The sequence below is a fragment of the Durio zibethinus genome, chromosome 25, assembly GCF_047325235.1.
Source record: "Durio zibethinus cultivar Kanyao isolate XHJ-2024 chromosome 25, ASM4732523v1, whole genome shotgun sequence".
Classification (NCBI taxonomy): domain Eukaryota; kingdom Viridiplantae; phylum Streptophyta; class Magnoliopsida; order Malvales; family Malvaceae; genus Durio; species Durio zibethinus.
In genome coordinates, this window is record NC_143186.1 from 10,512,421 (window position 1) to 10,539,101 (window position 26,681).

The 26,681-nt window shown below is 26.7% G+C and overlaps 3 protein-coding genes across 3 annotated transcripts; 1 reads left to right on the top strand and 2 right to left on the bottom strand.

Moving 5' to 3' along the window:
- The first annotated feature begins 1,784 nt into the window (after positions 1-1,784).
- On the top strand, positions 1,785-3,124 carry LOC111276016 (scopoletin 8-hydroxylase-like). Its single transcript, XM_022861721.2, has 3 exons — positions 1,785-2,281; positions 2,442-2,787; positions 2,882-3,124. The coding sequence occupies exons 1-3, from the start codon at positions 1,785-1,787 to the stop codon at positions 3,122-3,124; spliced, it is 1,086 nt and encodes a 361-aa protein (XP_022717456.2).
- Positions 3,125-15,192: 12,068 nt separating this feature from the next.
- Positions 15,193-16,571, bottom strand: LOC111276019 (scopoletin 8-hydroxylase-like). The gene is made up of 3 exons (XM_089754418.1): positions 16,031-16,571; positions 15,595-15,940; positions 15,193-15,444 (listed from the first exon to the last, which is right to left on the bottom strand). The coding sequence occupies exons 1-3, from the start codon at positions 16,528-16,530 to the stop codon at positions 15,193-15,195; spliced, it is 1,098 nt and encodes a 365-aa protein (XP_089610544.1). The 5' UTR covers positions 16,531-16,571.
- Positions 16,572-23,322: 6,751 nt separating this feature from the next.
- LOC111276015 (scopoletin 8-hydroxylase-like) lies at positions 23,323-24,977 on the bottom strand. Its single transcript, XM_022861720.2, has 3 exons — positions 24,318-24,977; positions 23,895-24,243; positions 23,323-23,706 (listed from the first exon to the last, which is right to left on the bottom strand). The coding sequence occupies exons 1-3, from the start codon at positions 24,815-24,817 to the stop codon at positions 23,455-23,457; spliced, it is 1,101 nt and encodes a 366-aa protein (XP_022717455.2). The 5' UTR covers positions 24,818-24,977; the 3' UTR covers positions 23,323-23,454.
- Positions 24,978-26,681: the final 1,704 nt, after the last annotated feature.

Sequence of the window (26,681 nt, forward strand, 5' to 3'; positions counted from 1 at the left end):
CCTCTAAGGTTAAAACGGTATCGTTTTGCTTCTTGCCTAAACAACATTATTTTGAAGGCCTATTTAAAGGCCAAACCAACAGTTTTTTTAGTTTTTTTTCCTCTTTCTCTCTCTTTCTCTCAGACACTCTCCCTCTCTTTCTCTAGAAACCCAAAATTCGATGACGGTTGTACCGTGCCGGTCACCGTTGGTGGTCTTTGACCGCCATCTGTCAATCATCGAAAAAATAAAAAATCTTTCCTTCAACCTCCTAAACACGAATTTGAGCTTAGTTTTGCAAAAATGGGCCTTGAACTACATAGATCTATCCTGAAAGATTTAGCCAAAAGGATTTTTTTGTATTCTTTTAGCACTGAGATCCCATTCCAAGGAATGTATATATTTTTTATGTTGGATTCCTCTTTTTTTTTTTTGAAAATCTAGTAGTGCTTTTTTTGGATTTTTTTTTGCAGCCCTCTCCTCCCTTTTTTTTTTTTTGTTGCTAGCTTCATTGCTCTATTTATAGAGCAAAAAGAAGATCAAAATTTCTGGGATTTTGGTGACCTAGGATTAGGGTGGCCATCGGTTGTCAAAATGACTGCTAGTGGCTATTAGAGCTGTTAACAGTGCAGTTGCAGACGGTTGTCAGAGTCACTGGTAGTACGACTATCGGCGGTTAGTAAAAAAGCTGTCAAGAAAGAAAAGATAAAAAAAGATAAAAGAGAAAAAATAAAAAAATAATAATAATAAATAAAATGGTGTCTACATCCGAAATCAAGGGACTTCTTGCCATCATGTGCATTTCCAAAAAAGCTATTCATGTAATCCGCAAACACAAACTCTCTGTAGCAAGCCAACCCATCTTTCTCTACCACCAGAGGTAAAGGTGCAATCTTCTCGGTTGGTTTTGGACTAGTAAATATAGGTATTGACACTTTTGATTTTGAGCTTGTGGTAGGATCTCTGTGCTCTGCACTTTTGTACCTTCCATTATTTAAAATCTGCATAAATTTACAAATTAAAACGTGGCAATTGGGTATGTAAAACATTTTTTTTTTACGCCATTTCCATCATGGACGACAAATTTGAAAAGAAAGGTGCCATTATCAAAACTTGGAGCCATTTGGGAGTAATGTGAGTAAACTGTTGTATATTAACTTTTTTTTTATTTATGCCAACAGGGTTTGATTGTTGTATGCTGCATCAACCAAAGGGATGGGTGCTATTTTTAGTGCATGGTTGGTTCATCATCAACTCAAAAAATAATAATTACAAGTTGATCTTAATGTTGAATAGTTTTGAACTTTTCAGCAAGACAAGATTTTAGGTGTTTAAATTTGACAATTTTTTTCATCTTTCAATCTTTTTTTTTTTTCAGTCAAAGAAATAATTAAAAATTCCGAAATCAAAATTTTGAAATAAATGAAAAATTGAAATCATACGTTGGAGATGTGTCCCGATGCCTTTTAATATTAAATTCCAATAGCAATTTTGTAGATAATTTTATAATGAAAATCTTTTTCTTTTACATATAATAATCTTTTGTTCAGAACTGAGGATTTGCCATTCTAGAAATATTGTGGAAAGCTGAAATTCTAATTCCTTGGTTTTCTAAATTATTAAATATCTTTAAATGCTTATGTAAATACCCAGCACCTTCTCTCCGGAAGAAGTCTAAACCATCGATGCACTATAAATAGAGTCCATCACTTGGTTTGATGAACCACACAGCTTCGTATCAATCAAACCCTCTCCACATACAAAAGAAATATTCAACAGCCTGCCTTACATTTATTTACACAGAAATGGCTCCAAGTTTTGATAATCGCAGCTCACTTTTCAACTTTGTCGTCCGAGATGGAAATGGCGTCAAAGGAATTGTGGACGCTGGCATCTCAAAGGTCCCTCAGGCTTACATTCAACCACCGGCCGAGCAGATTGATAAGAAAAATGCAAGCAAATGTGAGGTGCCACCGATTGATTTATCGAGGCTTGCTGGGCCTGACCAAGATGAAGTTGCCAAGGAAATTAAAGCAGCTGAGACTCTTGGCTTCTTCCAAGTTGTCAACCATGAAGTGCCTGTTGATCTACTAGAGTCACTTAAGGATGCTGCACGTAACTTCTTCGGCCTGCCAGCTGAAAGAAAGGCTGTTTATCTTAAAGAAGTGAGTCCAACTCCATTAGTGAAGTATGGGACAAGTTTTGTTCCTGCGAAAGAGAAATCATTGGAATGGAAAGACTATATCAGCATGGTATACACCAATGATGCAGAAGTTCTTCAGCATTGGCCTATAGAGTGCAGGTGGGCTTTTCCGTTTTTTTTTTTTTGCGAAAGAAGTCAATTGACTAGTAGTATTAGTTTGTGTTAGAAAAAATAATGGGATGCACCACATTCTAACTACCAACAGTTTGTTTATATATACTTACTATCAATTGATTCTTTTACCTTATTCTTCTTTTAGGGAAGTGGCACTTGAGTATTTAAAGACATCGCTTGACATGGTGAAGAAATTGCTTGAAGTTTTGATGGAAAACCTTGAAGTCAAACTAGATGACTCAAAGATTGATGCACTTATTGGCAGGAAGACCGTCAATATGAACTACCATCCAACATGTCCTAATCCAGAGCTCACAGTTGGTGTAGGGCGTCACTCTGATATGGGCACCCTCACCGTCTTGTTACAAGATGGGATTGGAGGTTTGTATGTTAAAGTTCCAGACGATGCAGATATTGATAAAAAAGGAGAATGGGTAGAGATCCCACCTGTTCCTGGTGCTCTGGTCATCAATGTTGGCGATATGTTACAGGTTCAAATCAAAATTTGAACAAGGGTCTTTTTCTTTAATGAAAAATAATCATGCAAATACCATATGTTTTTAATTCATTTATGTTTGTCTGCAGATATTAAGCAATGGAAAGTACAAAAGTGCAGAGCATAGAGTTCGTACGACAAGCACAAAATCAAGGGTGTCAATACCAATATTTACAATTCCAAAACCAACAGAGAAGATTGGACCGCTGCCTCAAGTGGTACAGAAAGATGGAATTGCTCGTTATAGAGAGTTCGTTCTTGCAGATTACATGAACAACTTTTTTGGAAATCCACATGATGGCAAAAGGTCCCTAGATTTCGCAAGGATTTAATTTTACTTGATGGAGAATAATCTATATGCCTAAATTTAATTTTGATTTTAGTTTGTCTTTTTGCTGGTTCTTAATTTCTTATTTCATCTTATATTGAATTTTGAAATAAAAGAAAATAAATGTACACAGACTTGTATCTCCATACTTAGGTAACGATTTAAAAAATATGCTTCTCCAACAATAGAAAAGTGACAATTTGAGGAATATTCTAAAATCTTAATCGCATAATTTTCAATTTTTTCTTCAAATAATTAAATTTATTCTATAGTCTATTCTTTATGGATACTAAGTTATAACCCGTATTTCGCTGCGAGTTAACTACATTAAGTTCTTTGCTGCATAAATTACTCTAGATTATTCTATATTCAACAATTATAAGGAGATTGCAATAGAACACAAAATTATTTTTAATTTTATAGTGAACAACAACAAATATTATTTAGTTTTTTACAATTGAAAATTTTATTAACAAAGTTTTAGAAAAATAGTATTAATATTGTCTATGGATTTAGTTTGCCAAGTCATCATCATAAGAATATGTGAAACAAATACCACAAAATTTTATCTGTCATTTATAAGCATAATAAGAAGCTTATCTTTACAACCTTTGATACATTTCTGCTTAGAAAAAGAGGAAGGATTGAAAGATAAATTTTAAAAGAAAATAAGAATTTATTTCATACCTAAACTTTTCCTTCATGAGAAATGAGTATTACCCTTCGCGTTAGCTAGGATTTTGGTTGCAACTTGCATAAATAAAAGTAATATAGCAATAATCACAAAGTTAAGAAAACCAAATAGCATAGCTTACAATTCTCTCCTTGTACCTTCATGCAATATTCATTATTGGTTTAGATCAAATGATTAAAGATTTCTAGAGCTGCCTGTCAATGACTAAAACTGCCATAATAAAACTTGTGATTTGTGTGTGTAAATGACTAACAACTACAAATTTAAGTTCATTAGAAACCAGAAAAATGATACTCGAGTCAAGATTGATGTTAAATTGTAGACCAACAACTCCCTATTAACTACAAATAACTAAAAAAGCTAAAGTAAAAAAATCAAAGATGCAAATCGAACTTAAAGACCTAAAAAAACTTTAAAATATAAAATATTAAAATATTTAAAATCAAGCCATGAAAACAAAATTGAAGAACCAACATAAAAAAAAAAAAGTGCAACCTCAACTTCATCATTCAAAACTCAATTTTAAAGCGAAACAAATCACATTAAACAATGATCTCAAATAACTTCAAACATAAGTAAAGTAAGATTGTGAATTTCACATACATAAGTGATAATAACAATGGTTTTGATAAGATTAATTAAATAATTAATGAAAAGAACTACGACTAGAATCAACAAAAATATAATTGGCTTACAATCCTTTTTCTTTTCTTTCCCTATTCCCAATGGTTTATTATTTAACTTGGTTTGCATAATGTTTCCAACATGTTTAAATGAGCTTTAAACATGGATCTTGAATAACTCATATGGCAATTATAAATTTTGATTAACATAATGATGCCACTAATATTCAATAGCGTTACTAAAATCATGCCAAAAGAAAATTTTGAGCAATCACTATCAAGTACCCCTAAATTTCATTTTACAAAAAATAAACATTTTTTCACTTCTTTGACTTCATAAAAACAATTCAAAGAAAAATTGAAAAGAAAAAAAAAGGAAAGTTGGAAGGAAGAGGAAAAAGGCTAAAGTAACCTTAAGTGTTTGACAGGTCGTCAATGGATCATTGAAGGGTATATCAGTAGCCTAACATCTGCAATGCTCTATGACACAAAGCTATGTAAAACCAAATAGGATTACCTTTTCTTTGCCATGGCATTTTGACTTTCTTTCATAAGGTAGCCCTATGTTACCTTTTATTGCTTTGAATTTCCTCAATGCAAAACCAAATGTTTTAGATGATGCTAATATTCCCAACCTAGAAAACTTAAGAATTTTGTTTGTTGGAAATGGTGAACCAAGTGACTTAAGAATTCTATATTTCATTTTTACTTTACCTAAGTTCTTAAATGTACACATTGGATTTGGGGGCGATCAGCTCAACATAACTTATTGGACTTATTAATTTCAATGCTCTAATGACATTTTGAAAGTAATATTGAAACATAGTAGTAAGGAAAGACATATGTGTTGGTTATACTGTATAAGTTTAGGTGAGACACAATTATGTTCATATGTGCAATTAAAGATAAACACAATTTTGTTTATGAAATGTAACATTATTAAAGTAAGTGAATGTAAAGAAAAAAAATAATATAATGGTTCATTATGCAACCAAAAATTCTATCATGAGTTAAAAATAATATCATGATTAGTCAGGAGGATGAAAAATATGATGTTTAAATAACAAAACAATTATCCACATAAAGTGAAAGAAAACTTAACTTAAGCATAAAAAAATGTACATTGTATTAAATAAGTCATGCAAAATAAGCTAATAACATCCCAAAACTTCACAAATTTTCTAGCTTCATTGCTCTATTTATAAAGCAAAAAGAAGATCAAAATTTCTGGGATTTTGGTGGCCTAAGATTAGGGTGGCCATCGGTTGTCAAAATGACTGCTAGTGGCTATTAGAGCTGTTAACAGTGCAGTTGCAGACGGTTGTCAGAGTCACTGGTAGTACGACTATGGCGGTTAGTAAAAAAGCTGTCAAGAAAGAAAAGATAAAAAAAGATAAAAGAGAAAAAATAAAATAATAATAATAATAAATAAAATGGTGTCTACATGCGAAATCAAGGGACTTCTTGCCATCATGTGCATTTCCGAAAAAGCTATTCATGTAATCGGCAAACACAAACTCTCTGGAGCGAGCCAACCCATCTTTCTCTACCACCAGAGGTAAAAGGTGCAATCTTCTCGGTTGGTTTTGTACTAGTAAATATCGGTATTGACACTTTTGATTTTTGAGCATGAGGCACGAACTCTGTGCTCTGCACTTTTGTACCTTCCCTTATTTAAAATCTGCATAAATTTACAAATTAAAACGTGGCAATTGGGTATGTAAAACATTTCTTTTTTTTTTTACGCCATTTGCATCACGGACGACAAAGTTGAAAAGAAAGGTGCCATTATCAAAACTTGGAGCATTTGGGAGTAACGTAAGTAAACTGTTGTAGATTTCCTTTATTTTATTTTATTTTTATGCCGAGAGGGTTTGATTGTTGTATGCTGCATCAACCAAAGGGATTGGTGCTATTTATAGCGCATAGTTGGTTCATCATCAACTCAAAAAGTAATAATTACAAGTTGATGTTAATGTCGAATGGTTTTGACCTTTTCAGCAAGAGAAGATTTCAGGTGTCTAAATTTGACAATTTTTTTTATCTTTCAATCTTTTTTTTTTTTCAGTCAAAGAAATAATTTATTAATGAAAATTTTCCGAACCAACCTTCAGAACAAAGGTCAGCCCCTGAAAAAGTTCAACAACGTTACAATAAAACAAACCGGAATCCTATATCACCTCATTAACACGAATATCTATAACCAAGCAACAAACAAATCATCTCGATTCACTTCCATCTTAGGTAAGGATTCTGCAAATGCATTCGCTTCTCTAAATGTATGACAAAATGTTACATTCCCAATCTCTTCGCTAAGCATATCAATCTAATTGAAAATTCCAAGGTCTTGCTTCCATCTCGCAAACCCACGAAATAGCAATTTTTGAGTTAGATTCAATTACTAGCAGATGCTTCTTGACATAATTAGAATTCGAAAACTCCTTCAACGCAGTTCTAATGGCTAATAATTCCTCCATATTGGAATCATTTATACCTAGGGGGCCCAGAAAATAAACCAAGAATATCTCCTGAAGCACTTCTAAGAACTCCACCACATTGAACTTCAGTGAATTTCCCGTTGGATGTGTCTAAAACACCCCTGCTCCCTGTTTAAGGGTACTACTACCTCCCACAATCAACGTAGGGTCTGAAAACCACCCAATCTCATCAAACCCACTGCCCAAAACACCCCTTTGAATCTTATTATTTGTTTATACACACAAACATTGCTCGGAAGAGAATGTAACTGATCTAGATTATAGAAAGGGTACTCTCCCTTTTCTTTTTTTTTTGACCCAAAAGGCTAAAACGTAAAGAAAATGGGAATTGGGAAAGAATTGATCTTTAGTAAAATCAAGGAATAGAATTCAGTTGCCATAATCTAGATTCTAGAAAGGGTACTCTCCTTTCTTCTGACCAAAAACGTATGGAAAATGAGAAAGGAAAAACCTTATTATTACCACATTGAACAAAAGTATATATGAATTTAGAATTTAACTCAAATAATTTGTTCATTTGAGGTGAACTCTCACAAAATTTGAAATTCAATTTTTTTCCCAATTTTCATAGACTTTGATCTTTTTTGCAAAACATTTATATACTTAAATTAAACCTCAAACTATGAAACAAAATTTTATGTGAAATTTAATATATATATATATATATATATTTTTCCAACTATTAAATTGGGCTTTTTAATTTTATTAGTAATCATTTATAGAATAAAATATTTCTTTCTTTGCATTTCAAGAATATATTCCCTTTATTAACCATTAATGTGTCAATATGAAATAAAACCAAATTAATGTTCTCTATTTACACAACTCCAACAATATTTTTAGTATAGCCGAGAAGTTTCGGAAAAGAAAGAGATTGCCACTGTTTGGTCAGTGGCCAATTCGTCAACAAGATTACAAGCGATAAAACTGCCAATTACCATAGAAAGGAAGAAAAAAAAAAAAAGACTTAGTAGCGCATCAAAAAGTAGAATAGAGAAATTTATTCAAGCATCGTTTTCATACAAATCTCACTTTATAAATATGCTTCATATTTTATGATGAATTGGAATATAATCAACTTTTTGTCTTGTTTTCTTTATTTTTCTTTATATCGGTCAAGAACCAATATGTTAAAAAATGAAGATAATTCCAATAGCTTGATAGCTTGACTTGTCCTTTTGTACTTTCTGTTGTTAAAACATCCTACGATGGGAAGCACTTTATTCTTTATCAGTCTTTGCGTAACTCTAGTAGCTCAAAAGGCACTCTTTGGTCTAAAAATAGAAGAGTCTAAAGAATAGGAACATTTCATTTCTAATTTTTTACTATAATTTTATAATTATTCAATTATAATAAAAATTATGTAAAAATTTATGTAAAATATGAAATTCATGTAATATTTTGATGATCTTGAATCTTAATATTATTATAAATTATAATTAGTTAATTATAAGTAATAATTGCCAATGATATGTTATTTTTAAAAAAAATTTATGAAGTTATAAGTATAAAGGAAGCTAGAATTATATTCAAGTATCATATTTATATAAAAAATCATTGAATTTAACAAACAAACCAATCAATGAACAATATATTTGAATAAATTAACATAAACTTAAACCAAAATTACACATAATAAAATTTAATCTAAAATCTTAAAATTTTAAGATATTCTTTTGTTCACTGAGACAATGTCTTATTGACCATTCCCAAAGTATATCTCTATTGTTTATCTATCAATTTCATGGATCACAAATTGGTCATTGTCACTAATGAAAAAATCAATTGGTTAATTAATGGCTAAAATAATTTTAAAAATTCCTGAATTTTGTTATTTTATTTAGATAAATTTGTATATTTTTATTGTATTTAAATAAGTTTTTAATTTTTAATTTTCATCTAAATAAGTTTTTAAACTTTTATTTATATCCTAATAAGTGCTTAATCTTTAATTTGAACTTGAATAAATCATTAACATAAATCAGTTTTTATTTTAAAATAAAAATTATATGAATATAAAAAAAATAAAAATTTATTTGAATATAATAAAAATATAAAAATTTATTTAAAAAAAATAATTCAGAAATCTTATTAATATTTTAACCTTAATTAATCGAGCAAATTTGAAACATGTAAATCAATAAAATTAGACATGTGGTAGAAATCCTGTAATTTGGTACTAACCATTATTATCAACGCGGAATTTAGCTTGACCGTTGTTTGTATTGGTATGTGTGGCGGATTGTAGCAGTGTCTATAAAATAATTTCTTTTAATTTTTTATTCTACTGATCTCATTTGATCCCAAAAAGGTATGATAAACGGGAAAGGATCCTCCTCTCTGCCGCCTTTCAAGGAGCGGAGAATTCCAGTACTTTACTCATGGGTGATTAATTCATCTGAAAATTAACTTATGATTAATATTGTTATACCCTCATGGCGAAGTCAATAGGGTTGATGGTCACCCTAGTCAAATCAGCACTCTCATGTTATTCGCCCAAGATAATCGTTATCTAAGCCGCTTGTTGCGAGGGTCCCTCACCTAATAGTTCGCGCAATCTTCTCGTGAGCGGATCACCTAATAAATAGATCATCTAATTCTATATCATCGATTGATTTTAGTTTAAGATCACAAGATATTATGATATCTTATAATATGTTATGAAAAATTGTATAAATAATATAATTAAAAAAATAAGAAACATTAAAAAAAGTATATATAATTTTATTTAATTTATTAATTTAACAAATAAAAATAATATATTTTTTTAAGTTTATAATATCAATTTATTTTATGAAGTCAACTTAATTAATTACATTTAATAATATATTTTTATACCTTTTTTATCATTACAATTAAAATTATTAAAATTTTTTTTGATGATAAGATATTTCAAACTCATTTTATATCTGACAATATGAATTTTATGATTGTTTTCATCTTTTTAAATTAACAATTTTTTTAATTAGAATCTTTTAATTTAAAAATATTAATTCTTTTATATTGTCAAGTTAATTATTTACTTTAATTTTTTTTTTTACGTTTGTTTTAATTTTTTATTTCGTTTAAAATTTTCATAACTCTTTCTTAAAGTATTACGACATCAAATGATATCAATTTTACAATTATTTTCACTTGTTTTTATTTTTTTACGTTAATACTTATTTTTTAGTTTGCAATTACTTTTTATTTATAATAATAATTTTTTACGTTACCAATTTTATTATTTAATTACATTTCAATAATATTTTTTGCATTTGCTGTTACTTTTCATTACGTTTAAAATTATTATAATTTTTTTATTAAGGTGTAATGATACTTTTAACCATTTTACATAAAATAACACTAATTTTATGATTATTCTCATTATTTTATATTAACTCTTATTTTTTAAAAATTATTTTTATTTGTAATAATAATTTTTTTTGCATTGCCAACTTAATTATTTACATTATAATAATATCATTTTACACTTGTTATTACCTTTCATTACGTTTAGAATTATCATAACTTTTTCTTAAAGGTGTTAAAATACTTCTAACCATTTTATACCAAATGATATCAATTTTATGATTACTCCCACTTTTTTATATTAACACTTTTTTTTTTGGTTTAAAATTATTATTTATTTGTAATAATAATTCTTTTATATTTCCAAAAATATTATTTATGTTATAATAATATTTTTTTATACTTGTTCCTACTTTTTATTATATTTAAAATTATTACAACTTTTTATCAAGCTGTTATGACATTTTTAATCCAATTTACGTCAAATGACACTAATTTTATAATTATTCTTATCATTTTATCTTACGACATTGTAATATATTTTACACTAAATTATTTTAAAGTTTCAATTATTTTCGCATTTTTAAGTTAACACTTTTTTTTGTTTAGAATTATTTTTTATTTATAATAATTTTTTTTATGTTGCCAACTTATGTTTACATTATAATAAAATTTTTTACGCTTATTCTTACCTTTTATTATATTTAGAATCATCAAAAGTTTTTCTTAAGATATTATGACATTTCTAATATATTCTACACCAAAAGACATCAATTTTACGATTATTCTCATATTTTTACATTAATACTTATTTTTTAATTAAATTATTTCCTTATTTTTAATACTAATTTTTTTATGTTACCAATTTATTACATTTCAATAATATTTTTTCACGTTTGTTGTTACTTTTCATTATATTTAGAATTATTACATTTTTTTTAAAGTGTAACGATTCTTCTAACTATTTTACATTAAATAATATTAACTTTATGATTATTCATACCATTTTATGTTAACTCTTCAGTTTTTATTTAAAATTATTTTTTTTATTTTTAATAATAATTATTTTATATAGTCAACTTAATTATTTATGTTATAATAATATTTTTTTTATGTTTGTTGTTATCTTTCATTACATTTAAAAGTATTACAACTTTTTTCTTAAAAGTTTTACAACACTTTTTACCATTTTATGCCGAATAATATCAATTTTACGATTACTCTCAACTTTTTTTTTATACTAACACTTATTTTTTGGTTTAGAATTATTAATTATTTATAATAATAATTCTTTTACATTGTCAAAAAAATTATTTATGTTATAATAATATATTTTTTTTACATTTGTTCTTGGTTTTTATTATGTTTAAATTTATTGTAACTTTTTGTTAGGGTGTTATGATAATTCTAATCCAATTTATATCAAATGACACCAATTTTAGAATTGTTCTTACATTTTTACTTTAGAATACTTCTAACAAGCTTTACATCAAATGATTCTAATTTTATAATTACTCTCATTTTTTTTACATTAACACTTTTTTTTTGTTTAGAATTATTTTTTATTTATAATAATAAAATTTTTATGTTGTTAACTTAATTATTACATTATAATAATATCTTTTGCGCTTATTTTTATATTTTAATATGTTTAAATTATTATAACTTTTTCTTAAGATATTATGACATTTCTAACATATTTTATGCTAAAATATACCAATTTTACAATTATTCTTATCTTTTTATGTTAATACCTTTTTTTTGTGTAGGATTATTTTTTATTTATAATACTAATTTTTTTCATTGCCAATTTAATTATCTACGTTAATATTTTTTTACACTTGTTATTACTTTTCATTACATTTAGAATTATCATAATATTTTATTAAGGTGTAATGATACTTATAACTATTTTATATTAAATAATACTAATTTTATGATTATTCTCACTTTTTTACATTAACCTTTATTTTTTGTTTAAAATTTTTTAATTTGTAATAATATTTTTTTTACATTACCAACTTAATTATTTTTGTTACAATAATATATTTTTATGCATGTTGTTACTTTTCATTATGTTTATAACTATCACAATTCTTTGTTAGGATGTTACGATATTTTTAATATATTTTACGTTAAATGACACAAATTTTACAATTATTCTCATTTTTTTATGTTAACAATCATTTATTGATTTAAAGTTATTCTTTGGGTTTAAAGTAATAATTTTTTTACGTTGTCAACTTAATTATTTACATTACAATAACATCTTTTTATGCTTGTTCTTACCTTCATTATATTTAAAATTATCACAACTCTCTCTTAAGATGTTACGACTTTTCTAATGTACTTTATGCCAAATAATACCAATTTTATGATAATTCTCACATTTTTACATTTCATTTAGCTTGTTTATGTTACTAATATGTTTTTAAGTTTTATCTATTTTTCTTATATGTTTAAAAAATAAATAATTAAAAATTTAAATTGAAATTTAATTATTTTCATTACAATAATTTTTTTATGATTATGTTTATATTTAATTATGTTTAAAAATGTAATAGCTCTTTCTTAATAGTTACAACACTTTTTATTCGTTTCATACCAAATGATACTCATTTTAGATTTTTTTTCTCTTTTTTTATGTTACCTATTTGTTTTTCAATTTTTAACTGTTTTGCTTATACATTTAAAAAATAATAATTAGTTAAAATTTTATGTTACCAACATAATTATTTACATTCCAGTAATATCTTTTTACAATTGTTCTTACCTTATATTATGTTTAGAATTGTTATCTCTTTTTTAGTGCATTACAATATTTTTTTTATCTATTTTTCATCAAATGATACTAATTTTACATTTTTTAACACTTGTTTATGTTACCAATTTATTTTTTAATTTATAAATATTTTCTTTATATATATACATATACATAAATACAACGTAATAATTAATAAAAAATTTACATTGTCATCATAATTATTTACGTTACAAGAATATATTTTTATATTTTTTTTTACCTTCCAATATGTTTAAAATTGTCGTAATTCTTTATTAGTATATTATGACACTTCTTACTTATTTTATACCAAATGATACAAATGTTACGTTTCTTTCCACCTATTTACATTATCTTTTTTTTATTTATTAGATAATTTTATATATTTAGAAGAATAATAATTAATTAAAATTTTACGTTGCTAACTTAATTATTTATTTTTTAATAATATTTTTTTACTTTTATTCTTATATTTTATTATGTTTAGAATGATCATAGCTTTTTCTTAAAGATTATAATACTTCTAACATATTTTATATAAATGATATAATTTTTACGATTCCTTTCACTTGCCTACATTAATAAATTTTGATCAATTTATTATTCTAAAATATCATTTCTTTTATGTTATTTTTTATCCTTGAAAGTATTTTTAACTATTTTTCTTATATATTTATAAAAAAATTATTAATTTAAATTCACGTTATTAAGTTAATTATTTCTAAATAATTCTTCTAATGCTTTTTTTATATTTAATTATGTTTAAAATTTTTCATAATTCATTTTTTTGTATGCTACGACACTTTTATCCCATGTTACATAAATTGATATAAATTTTATTATTTCTCTCATCTATTATATTAATAATTTTTATTTTATTTTAAAATATAAATTCTTTTAGGTTAAGTTTTTTCTTTGAAAGAATTTTATGTTAATATTTTTTAATTTTTTTATAATTATTTTTTATTTTATAATACTTTTTAACTATTTTATAAGACACCAATTACATTAATTTAAAAAAAAGAGTATTTTTAATTATTATTTTTTTTGAGTAATTTCATAAATATGTAAGAAAGAAGAAAATAAAAAACTTTTCCTTAAAGTGAAAATTATTTAAATTTTGTATAGAATTTTATAAAATTTATTTTACAATTTCATTCTTTGATAAACAGGTTTTACTTTCTCTATTTTAAAATTTAATAATGGTTGATATTTAACTATATGAATCTAATGATTGTTTTTTACTAACCTTATTATAAGGCTAAAAATCTTAAACATAGAAGTCCCAATATCTTTATGCATTTGACATGTATAAGATGAAAAGGAAATTCAGGCATACTAATTTAGACCATTTTTCTCCAAGCTTTTTTTTTCTTTCTCGCCTATTTTTATCTTTTTCGTTCACTTCAATCTCTTTCACTTGATTGATTTGAGTATTAGAATGTGCCTAGAATCCTAATCCCAATATTCCTTTATGGTACTTTTTTTTTTTAATTGTAGGTCCAGCAATCTTCACATCACTTTTTAGCGAAGCTCCACCTCATCACCACCTAAAACACTTTCAACGTGAATATATATATATATATATATATATATTATACATATATCAATGAGTAGTTAGTTTAATTAATTAAGGTACATTCTCTTCGTAAAAAAGATCTTTAAGTTTGAGTTTTATTTATGATCGTTTATTGGAATTATATCGAATAAACGATTTACAATTATCTATCTTAAGTTGTCAGATATGACACATTTTATTTTGATTAACCAGTCTATGTACCCTAAATTTTTTTTATAAAAAAATATATATTTTATACATATATATATTTGTTCAAATTATTCTTTTAATTAATTTAAATTTATTTTTTAATCAATTTAAAATTATTCGATTTTTAATAATACAATAATTTGAAATTAAATTAATAATCTTTAAATAAAGTAATGGAAAAAATCTTTATCCATGGGAATCGCCGTGAGGATAATTATTAATATCGAAGTCAATAAACTCTACATACTCGCTAACTCACCTACAAATAAGAAATTCAATTACAACTTTGTGATCCTAAAAAAAACAGAAGAGACTAGTATGCTAAAAAATCATTTTTTTATTGACACAAATATTTTGTGTTAAAATCAATAGGGAAATCTCAATACTAGACAAATACGCAATAGCAATTTTCTACATCAAGCAGATTTGATTACGGTAAAATCAAGGGATTTCTTGCAATCATGTGCATTTCCAAGAAAGCTGCTCATGTATTCTGAGAACACAAACTCTCTATAATGAGCCACTCCATCTCTCTCAACGATTTGAGCCAATGGTGCAGTTTTCTTTGTTGGTTGTGGGCTTGTAAATATTGGGATTGACACCCAGCATTTTGTGCTTGTGGTGCGAACTCTATGCTCTGCACTTTTGTACCCTCCGTTGCTTAAAATCTGAATGAAAATGATAGTTAGAAATTTGAGGTAATTAAATACAAGAAGTTCTACTTCAATTTTTTTTATCTTTAAAATTCTTATTTTTTTCATGATTAAATTTCTACAGGAATGAAAGAAGCCTCAATATAATTAATGATATATATGGACCTGTAACATATCGCCAATGTTGATGACCAAGGCACCAGGAACAGGAGGAATCTCGACCCACTCTCCCTTCTTCTCCATGTCTACATCTTCTGGGACTTTTACACCCAAACCACCAATCCCATCTTGTAATAAGATTGTAAGGGTACCCATATCAGAATGGCGCCCTACACCAACTGTGAGCTCAGGATTAGAACATGTTGGATAGCAGTTCATATTAACCATCTTCTTTCCAATGAGTGCATCAATCTTTGAGTTATCTAGTTCCACTCCAAGGTTTCCCATCAAAGCTTCGACCAATTTCCTCATCATAGCAAGCGATGTGTTCAAATATTGAAGAGCAACATCCCTAAAAGGAGAAAATTGATATTTTTCTAAATATGTTTCGAAATGCCAAGGAAAAGCAGAAAAGAAAGCACGAAGCCTCCTTAATAATTACCTGCACTCTACAGGCCAATGTTGAAGAGCTTCAGCATCATTGGTGTAGGCCATGCTAATGTAGTCTTTCCACTCCAATGCTTTCTCTTTCTCTGGCACAAAGCTTGTCCCGTACCTCACTAATGGGGTTGGACTCACTTCTTTGCGATAAACAGCCTTCTTTTCTGGGGCCAAGCCGAAGAAGTTATGTGCAGCCTCTTTAAGAGACTCAAGTAGTTCGAGCGGAACTCCATGGTTGATAACTTGGAAGAAGCTATGAGTCTCAGCTGCTTTAACAATCTCCCTGACCACTTCATCATGGTCAGGCCCATCAAGCTTCGACAAATCAATCGGTGGAATCTCACATTTGCTTCCATTTTTCTTGTCAATCTGCTCCGCCGGTCGTTGAATGTATGGCCGGGGCACCTTTGAGATGCCAGCGTTCACAATTCCTTTGACGCTATTTCCATCTCGGACGACAAAGTTGAAAAGTGAGCTGCCATCATCAAAACTTGGAGCCATTTGGGTGTAAGTAAATGTAAGGCTGTTGAATATTTCTTTTGTATGTCGAGAGGGTTTGATTGATATGAAGTTGTGTGGTGCATCAACCCAAGCAATGGGCTCTATTTATAGTGCATCGATGGTAGACTTCTTCCGAAGAGAAGGTGCTTGGTATTTACATAAACATTTAAAGATATTAATAATCTTAAAATCAAGGAATTAGAATTTCAGCTTCCACAATATTTCTAGAATGGGTAATAGAAGTATAGATGATACATTAGTACTTGCAAGCTATTCGGTTCAACTCAAATAAAACTCAAATTTGACCCGATTATTATCAAGTTGATCTGAAGCTCGAGTAGCTTGACTTATCAATCGAGCCAAATTCAAATATTCTTATACCAAACTTGAGTAGTTTACGAGTTTAAGCGAATTTTATATTTTAATTATTTTATTTGATAAAATATCTCGAACTCAAGTTTGAGCTCGAATACAAATAATCAGACTTTTATTGGATATAAAAATTGAGTTTATTTTTATATGTTAATAGAGCCTAATCAAGTGAGCTTGAATAACTTGATTTCTATCTTGAGTCAAGCTCGAGCTAAAAAAATAAAGTTCAATCGAGTTGAAATCGAGTTTCAAGCTCAAATTTGAAGTCAAGTTCGAACTCAAACTTAATACTGTATCGACTCGAACTCGATCGATTACACCCCTACAATGTAATCCCCAATTCTGACCAAAAAATTATTATATGTAAAAGAAAAAGATTTTCATTGTAAAATTATCTACCAAATTGCAATTGGAATTTAATCTTAAGAGGTTTTGGGACGTTTCTCCGACCTATGATTTCAATTTTTCATTTATTTCAAAATTTTTATTTCGGAATTTTTGAAATAAAAATAACATTGTTTTAATTTTTAGTTGTGCTTGTAAATATTTATACAATAAATAAATTATTATTAAAACTAAAATGCAAGTCCTGGGTTGCCTTATGTGAATATGAACTCTTTCTACATGCAGGAAAGCACAATTTAAACCAAGTATTAAAACAAGACTTTTTTTTTTTTTTATTGTTTCCTTCTTTGTGAAACCAAGAATTTTCAATGGTATGAGCACTTCAAATATTTAAACACACTTTGCAAGCATTTGACACCATTTCAGCACGTGAACTTTGGATAGATAGCTCATGACTATTTTTAGTTATAAAATCGAGATGATCCTGTGTCTACTTGGAACTGCTTTTTACTGTTTATTTTCTTCTTAAAAATTATAGTTTTTTACCCGTGCCACGATATTTTTATATTTAGAATAATATTTAATTTAATTCATTAAAAATCTGGATAAATTTTTTGTTGGTTCAAAATTTTGTTTTTATTTTCTTTTTTTTTATTAAATTTATATATTTAATTCTAAAATCTTTAATTTAATTTTTGATTTCATAAATTTAAAGTATAAAAATTTCAAAATAAAAAATTATAATTTATCAATAATATTTTTAAATAACTTTTTGACCTCCATTTTAATTTAAAAAACAATATTACTAAGTATTTAAGTTATACTTGGTGCATAGGATGATAAATAGAATAATATAATAATAAATTTATATTATGTTTGGTTTGTTTCTAATTGAAAGGAATATGATTATATGGAGAATTATTATCTTTTTGGTATATAATTATTCAATCATTCTAAAGTGGAGAGAATTATATTTAATCAATGGGATTAAACTTATATGTCTTATTATACTTTTAAAAATTAAATTAATAATTTAAATTATGTAAATTTTGAGAAAAGATAATTTTGATCAATAAATAAATTATCTTATCTTAATTCCTGCACACATCAAATATAAGATAAAATGATATTATTTAACCTAATCTTATTTATAATATCATCTTATCTTATCCTATCATAATCTTATATATTAAACATGAACTTAAGACGTTGAAGTTTTAATTAATTTCATTCCATAAACTTGATTACTTAGTTGGTAAAAAAAATTTTGATATATAAAAAAAAGGCTTACATAAATTCTAAATGTAGTAAGTATTTACAAACTCTAAAAAACTATAAGAAGAATTGATAATTAAGATAAAGTGTTATTCAAATTTAATAATGAAGTCGATTAAGAGAATAGATGAATTTAAAATTGAAGGCGAAAATATGATTTAAGAAGTCAAATTGAGAAAAGTTGTTCAGATTTTAAATTATTCCTCAATCCCCTAAACATTTATCTTTTTCATACATACGTACACCCATTATCTAAAAGTTCCATTCATTACCAAAAAAAAAGATTAAAAAATTCCAATTTAACATTTGTATCATCATAATAGATAGAGTTTAGAGTAAGAGCAATAGAATTTATATATAAATTAACCAAAAATTATATGAAAATCAAGAAATGAAAAACTTTTTAAAAATAAATCATATACCTTAAGGAAACAAAAAACAAAATCATTTCTTTTTTGAAAAGATTCGTTCTCTATTCTTATGGATCATATAAATGATTGTAAAAAGAAAAGAAAATAAGAGTAGAGAAAATTTTAAGAGAGGAAATAAAGTTTTGAAAAAGAAATATGAATAAAAAAAATACTTTTGGATGAAGAATTTGAAGAAATCTAAAAAGGAAGGTGTAAAAATAGAGTTTTGGATGGACAAATATGAAAAAAAAAAAAAAAAAAGGTAATGTTTCTACTATTTAGAATAGCAAAATTCTGTTTGTTTCCAATTCTAATTAAACTATTTTAAAATATAAATAATCAAACATGTTTTTATCCATTTATTTGAATAGATGTTTTTATCTACTTATTTAACTGAAGATTTCAAAAATTGATTAAGATGGATTTTTTTAAATCCTTAAACTAAAATTTTTAAATAATAATTCATGTATATTCTTATCAATTTAAACAAATTTGAATATTTTAAATAAATTTAAATAATGCTAAATAAAGTAAATAATCATATATCAATCTTTTTATCCATTTTCAAATCAATATTGGAATATTTTGAATATTTATTATGATTTAATGATTTAATTTAAAAGTTTTTTATATTTGATTATTTTGATAATATATAATATGATTATTTAGTATTATCTTATGTGTCATACAAAGAAATTATAAACATAAGTATCTATGTGACAAATCTTATTAGGTATTTATATATCATATAATATAATATTATATATGATTTAGTATAAGAGTAAAACAACTATAGAAAAAAAAAAAAGCGAAATTGTTTAAAAATGAATGCTAAACTAAATTTAACAATCATACTAATACAATTGTTCTATACAAAAAAATAAACCTTGAATTTTGTTCTTAAAATACTTAAATTTTTAACATTTAATTATGCAAAAATATTTTTAGTTCTGTACTTGAATATATTTTTTTATTTTTCTTTTCAAAGTAAATTAATAAAATTAACCAATTTATACCTAAATTCCTTATATATAGGTCAAGAATCAATGGTACAAAAACCCCGATTAATATATATTACATTCATAATAGAATATCCAAGAAATTAGTGGCTCCTTGGGAGAGTCCAAAATAATCAAATATGGACAGAACAAAGAAATGGAATGCTTTCTATTCCTTATCAATCTTCTGTCCTGTCAACTTTCTTGACCCACTAATCAGTCATGGTCAATGGTGATTTGCTCATGCTTGCTCTCCTCCTATGCTAGGCGAATGGAAAGCTTGGGGCACCTTTCATAAGCCCAAAATCCAACTTTTTTTTTTTTCACGAAATTTTCTTCTGTTCCTAAATTTAGAAGATAGAAAGAAAACCCAATGCAGGATTCACATTATAATTTCTTTTTATACATAAAAACTTGACTTATACATATGGAGATTGTTTTTTTGCATCACATAATTAAACCCCATATCATTCATATGAATATATATATATATATATGGTTATTTGTTTGATTCAGTAGCGAAAAGAGAAAGTAGCATACTTCCAAAAATACTCTGATTAAATTTTAATCTGCTGGCAAGAAGATTCGATTGCTAGGCCTTTCGAAGACATGAACAGCGATGGCTGTTGTAAACTTCAAAGATTAATCCAGGTTGCCTTTAGAAACCATACAAAGGGCAATTTGTGGATGCCAAAAAAAGGCTACGGCTTGGATTTGTCCTGTTTGTCACGATGCAAACTCTTTCAAAGTCCAATTTCAATAAAAGGCCGTAGATGAGTTCATCCACTTTTGATGAATGACATATTTACAAGTTTGCTCTACACCAGCCCGTGGGTATAGTCTCGGCCCATTGTGGAAATAGGTTTGAACTTAAATTTTTAAACTTGAACCTGATGCAACTTGAAATTATTACTTTTATCTTAATTATAATTTTAAAAAATAGGGATTATTTACATTTTCATTTCCTTTCTTCATGCCTTATTACTATTAACATTCTTTTTTTTTTTCTTCACACTTCAAATTAAAATACTGAGGTAGTATTTGATTTCAGAAAATAAAGTCATTTTCTGTTTTCACTTTCTTAGAAAATAAAAAATATGAGAGAAGATGTGTTTGGTAATTTAAAATAAAAATAAATTTTTAGAAAATAAAAATAAAAATAGGTTGAAATATGAAAAAAAAAAAAAAAAAACGTTTTCAATTGTGAAAACAATGGATATTCATTACTTTTTTCCTTATTTTTTGCAAGTTATCATATTTAAATATTTTTTAATATTATTAATTAATTAAATAATTTGCTTAGAATTATAGCTGAGACAGTAATTCAAGCCTTTTGAAAATAAATTTTCAGAATATGTTGAAAGTTTTTGAAAATAAATATCCAAAAATTTCTTCAACATATTGGGATTTTATTTCTAAAATCTCTTTTTAAAATTTGAAAGTGTATTTTCAGAAATTTTTATTGATTTTCGAACACTCATTTTTATAATCCTTCAAAAACTTTCGGTACATAATAACTTTCAGCCACCAATAGACAAATAACTTTTCAGTGCACAAAAATTAACATCATTAGGTCATTAGTAGATTAGTAATTCCGCTAATAGGATCTTTAATTTTTTAGTTATCAGACACCGTACGTTTAATAATATTTGTAACACTTTGTAATTCTAACATATGTATATCTTAGAGGAATCACTCAGTGTAAAAAGATATTCGTGCAAATTGATTGGTACACCATGTATAATGGAGTGTGACTGTTTCATTGCACAAGTAGCCACTTACACGAGCACTTTTCACATTAAGTAATTTTTTTCATATGCATGTTTGTTAAATTTGATAAATGTTTTGAACATTATTAAATGGATAGTACCTAATTGAAAAATTAAAAGTTTTTATTACCAGAATTATACATTTTTTACATTGAAAAAATTATTACAGATTCGTTTGAATATTACAATAAAGAAATTGAAGTAAAAAATTATTTCTAAAAATGTATTTATGGATAATGGTAATATTTTTGAAAATACATTTCTAGATAATTAAAATGCTTTTCAGAAATAAACTTTTGGTACGGCTAAGAAATTTTTGACACACTATAAAAGTTTTTGAAAATTTATTTTTGGTAGCTTATGAGAAGGGATATTAAAAACAAAAATATAATTAATTAATGAATATTTAAATAATTTTTTATTTGATTAATTTTGTGAGATGTATTGAGATTTTTTTGAAGATGCAAATAATCCTCCCTTTTTAAAATCAAATTGTAAAATTGCTTTTTATATTCATAAGTGGCGAATTTAATCTTTATACATTAATCTGTATAAACTGATTTTTTTAATGAATTTTTTATTTTATGAATTAAAAATTTTTCTTTTTTTTTCATTAATTTTAATGATGCAATGTTGATTTTGATATCATTAATGTTGATAAAGATTGTGTGGATTTTTTTTTATATTTTAGAATTTGAAAAGGATTACGTGGAATTTCTTGGGCCACATTGGATATTTCTTGGGCCACATTGTCTGCCCGTCGAGTTAGGCGATCGCAAGCCATTCTACCAAGCATCCCACGGGCCACGTCCCTTTCCGGCTACTCCCAAGAATAATTTATTATTTGTAGAAGATAATTTTATTATTTTAATAGAATTTATATTTGATGTAATTTATAAGTTTGATTAAAATAATAAAAAATTTTAAATTTTATTATTTTGTTTAGATAAATTTTTATATTTTATTATATCAAAATAAATCCTTACTATTTACATTGCATCGAAATAAATTTTTAAAATTTAATTTGTATTTAAATAAAATTTTATTTTTAATATATATTTAAATAAATTCTTAACATAATTCAAGGTTTTAGAAATAAAGGCATATTTCATTTTTTAAATAAATTCAATGTTTTTGTTAGAAATAAAGGCATATTTGGATAAAAATCAGAGAATAATGATTTATTTAAATAAAATATAAAATTTAAAAACTATTTTAGTATTTTAATTTATAGATTTTATGCAATATTAATGAATCCTATAATATTATTTCATTAACAAAAAAGTTCATTAAAATTAATTTTTTTTTGTATTTTTTAAGAACTTACCAAAATTTTGTTTCGTTATTAATGAAATTGTATAATATTATATCAAATATATTGATAATATATTAAATATAAATTCAAATAGATAACTAATTTGAGTTTTGATTGATGTTGCAATTCCAAAAAAAAAATTTTGATGCTGCAAAATTATTATTTAGTTGCTTTCTTTCACAATCAAACCTTTAATATTGTTTCCAACGTCAAATTTACTTGTTAACACTAATATCAATCTCCTTAATTTGAGTTCAAAATATCAATGTCATTGATAGAAAATAAAGGAGTGCTTCAAATATGAGGTGTATAAATTATTAATTATATATGTATTCTTTTTATTGTAATTGACTACATAAATAAGTTGACCGACCCAATGGACATGCTAAAGTCAAGAGTTGGTGACCACTTTGATATACACAAAAATTTCTGCATCAGCATCAAGCAGAATTAATTTGTGCAAAGTCAAGGGATTTCTTGCCATCATGTGCATTTCCAAAGAAGTTTTTCATATAGTCCGCAAATACAAACTCTTTGTAATAAGCCATTCCATCCTTTTCTACAACTTGAGGAAGTGGTGCAATTTTCTCTGTCGGTTTTGGAGCTGTAAATATTGGTATTGACACCCTTGACTTGGTGCTTGTGGTACGAACTCTATGCTCTGCACTTTTGTACCTTCCATTGCTTAGTATCTAAGGAGAAAAAAGAGTAATTGAAAAATTAGTAACTTTTTATTAGATAAAATATTAGATACTTTACCAACAGCTACATAAATAGGTAATGGAGTGTTGAATTTTTAATGTTTATGATAGATTTAAATTTTAATATAATTTTAAATAAAAAAGAATTAAAGACTTTAGCAAAAGAGTTTGATTTGGACCTGTAATGCATCGCCAATATTGATGACCAAAGCGCCAGGGATAGGAGGAATTTCAACCCACTCTCCTTGTTTTCCAATGTTATCTATCTCTTCCGCAACTTTCACATATAAACCACCAATTCCATCTTGTAGTAAAATTGTGAGAGTACCCATATCTGAATGGCGTCCAACACCAACTGTGAGGTCTGGATTAGGACATGTTGGATAAAAATTCATATTAACCATTTTCATGCCAATCAGTGCATCAATCTTTGAGTCATCTAGTTCTGCTCCAAGATTTCCCATCAAAATTTCTAGCAATTTCTTCACCATATTCATTGATGTCTTCAAATACTCAAGTACCACCTCCCTGAATAAAGAAAATTTGTTAAGGAATCAAAATTAATGGTAATAGACATGTTCTGAAGATGAGTTATTTCTCACCTGCACTCTTTAGGCCATTGTTCAAGAACTTCGGTATCACTGGTATAGACCATGCTAATATAATCCTTCCATTCCAATGCTTTCTCTTTCTCTGGGACAAAGCTCGTCCCATACTTCACTAAGGGGCTTGGACTCACATCTTTGCGATAAACAGCCTTCTTTTCCGATGGCTGGCCAAAGAATTTATGCGCCGCGTCCTTAAGCGACTCCAGTAAATCAACAGGCACACCATGGTTCACCAACTGGAAGAAACCAAGAGTTTCAGCAGCTGTGACAATTTCCTTGAACACTTCGTCATGGTCAGGTCCATTCAGCCTGGAGAAATCAATCGGTGCCTGCTCATGTCTGGTTGCCTTTTCCTTGTCTATTCTCTCTTTTGGTGGTTGAATGTAAGGTTCTGGCACCTTTGATAAGCCTAAATCGACCATTCCTTTGACTCCATTTCCATCTCGGACGACAAAGTTAAAAAGAGAGCTACCATCATACGAACTTGGGGCCATTTTTGTGCAGTTTAAGAAGTGGCAAAGCTTTTTTTCTATGTGAATGAATTGTTCAAGGGAACAAAGGGAAATTTGGTAATGAAATTTGATAGTGCATGTAACAAAGGGAAGGCCGCTATATATATAGTAAAAGAGAGTTCAAACTTTACAGAAAGTATAATGGAAAAATATCGGCTTTGTTTGACTGCTTGCATCCTTAACGGAGAAAATTTTTAGTAGGTAGTGGGCAAATGTAGAAAAAACCATTCCCTATTCAAGAATTCTTGTATGGCCTTTGAATGGAAACTTACAATTTTGATAATTTAATTAATGGCTATCCCACGGCCCCAGGACGGACCAATGTGGGCCTTGAGCGTACACCATGACTCCTACCCTCTTAACCATTTTCAGCTTTTCCTTTTCGACTTGTAATTTTACTTCACTCTTTGGCCTTTTATTAACTCCTATAAGGGATTCAACTCGTTTATTAAAAAATCTGTCTTCAAGTCTTTTTAACATATTTTTAATGTAATCTAATGCAATAATCGGACAAAATGATAGTGATTCGATGATAGAATATTAAATTTTTAATTTTAATAATTAAAATTATAATTTAAATTGATATTATTATTAGTTATTAAATTATAAAAAAATATTAAATGGAATTTTATAATTTAAAAAATTTTTAATATAATTTTTAAATTATAAATTTATTAATTAATATAATATTTATTTTAATATGATTAATTTTAAATAATAATATATAACTATAAAAAATTTTTAAATATTATATTAATTAATATATTTATAATTTATATATTATATTAACTTTTAAATTTTAAAATTTTAAATTTTAAAAAATTATAATACAATAATTTCAAAATAAATTAACAAACTGGAAAATAAGTGTTGATTTGAAAATATTAAATAATAAATAAATTGATTGCAAGATTGGTTTTAACTAATTTAAAAAGGTTTGTATTTTATCGCCTTTAGCTCTGCCTGACTCCTATTTGTCCTTTGGCATAAAATAATAACTCCACTGTTGCGAGTAGACTTTGGAGGAACAGAAAAGAACTATAAAGTCTGTTTCTTTTTTCCCTTCCCCACAGGACTACAAAATTTACAATTAAATGGCTCAAGTGGTGACAAAATCGTGAATGTTTCAGGTCGACCCAACAAAATTAATCGAGATTTCGGCTAAACGTTTTTGATTTGGTTAAGCCAGAGATTGAAATCGAAACAAGGTTCATGTAGTCAATGTCGTGGGGTCAGCAAATCAATTTGTCGGTTTGGGGATTGCTTGGCAAGCAGTTAATCGGAATTAATTCCGCCTTCGTTATCTGTCTCATAGATCAGAGTACCCTGAGCCTTGAAAAAGGATCTCAAATAGTCTTTTGTAGTAAGCCTATTAGTAGCTCATACCGCTTCTCTAGTTCAGGTGGTTTAAAAGTTATGCTATTGCTTCTTTCAATTGTTAATATATTTTAAAAATATAATATTCTTGATGGAAATTATAAAATAAATTGACTTGAAATTTATCTGCAAGTTATATACAAAGTAAATCGTTAAATCTAATAATCAATTTATAAAATTATTAATCGGACATAAAATTATAAAAAATATAAAATTAATTTTACTGTGATCTTTATATATATATATATATATATATATAATTTAACTGATTGATGAGTAAGTGCAAACAGTGGGGACATCTACTCCTATCCCTGCATAAATCACAGTATTTATTTGTTAAAAAAACAATTCATCTTGCCTAAAACATTCGAACTATATATATATATATATATATATATATATAAAATTAATTTAACTTTTTTTATATCAGTACAAAATTAAAATTTTTATTTTTTTTAATTTATTAATT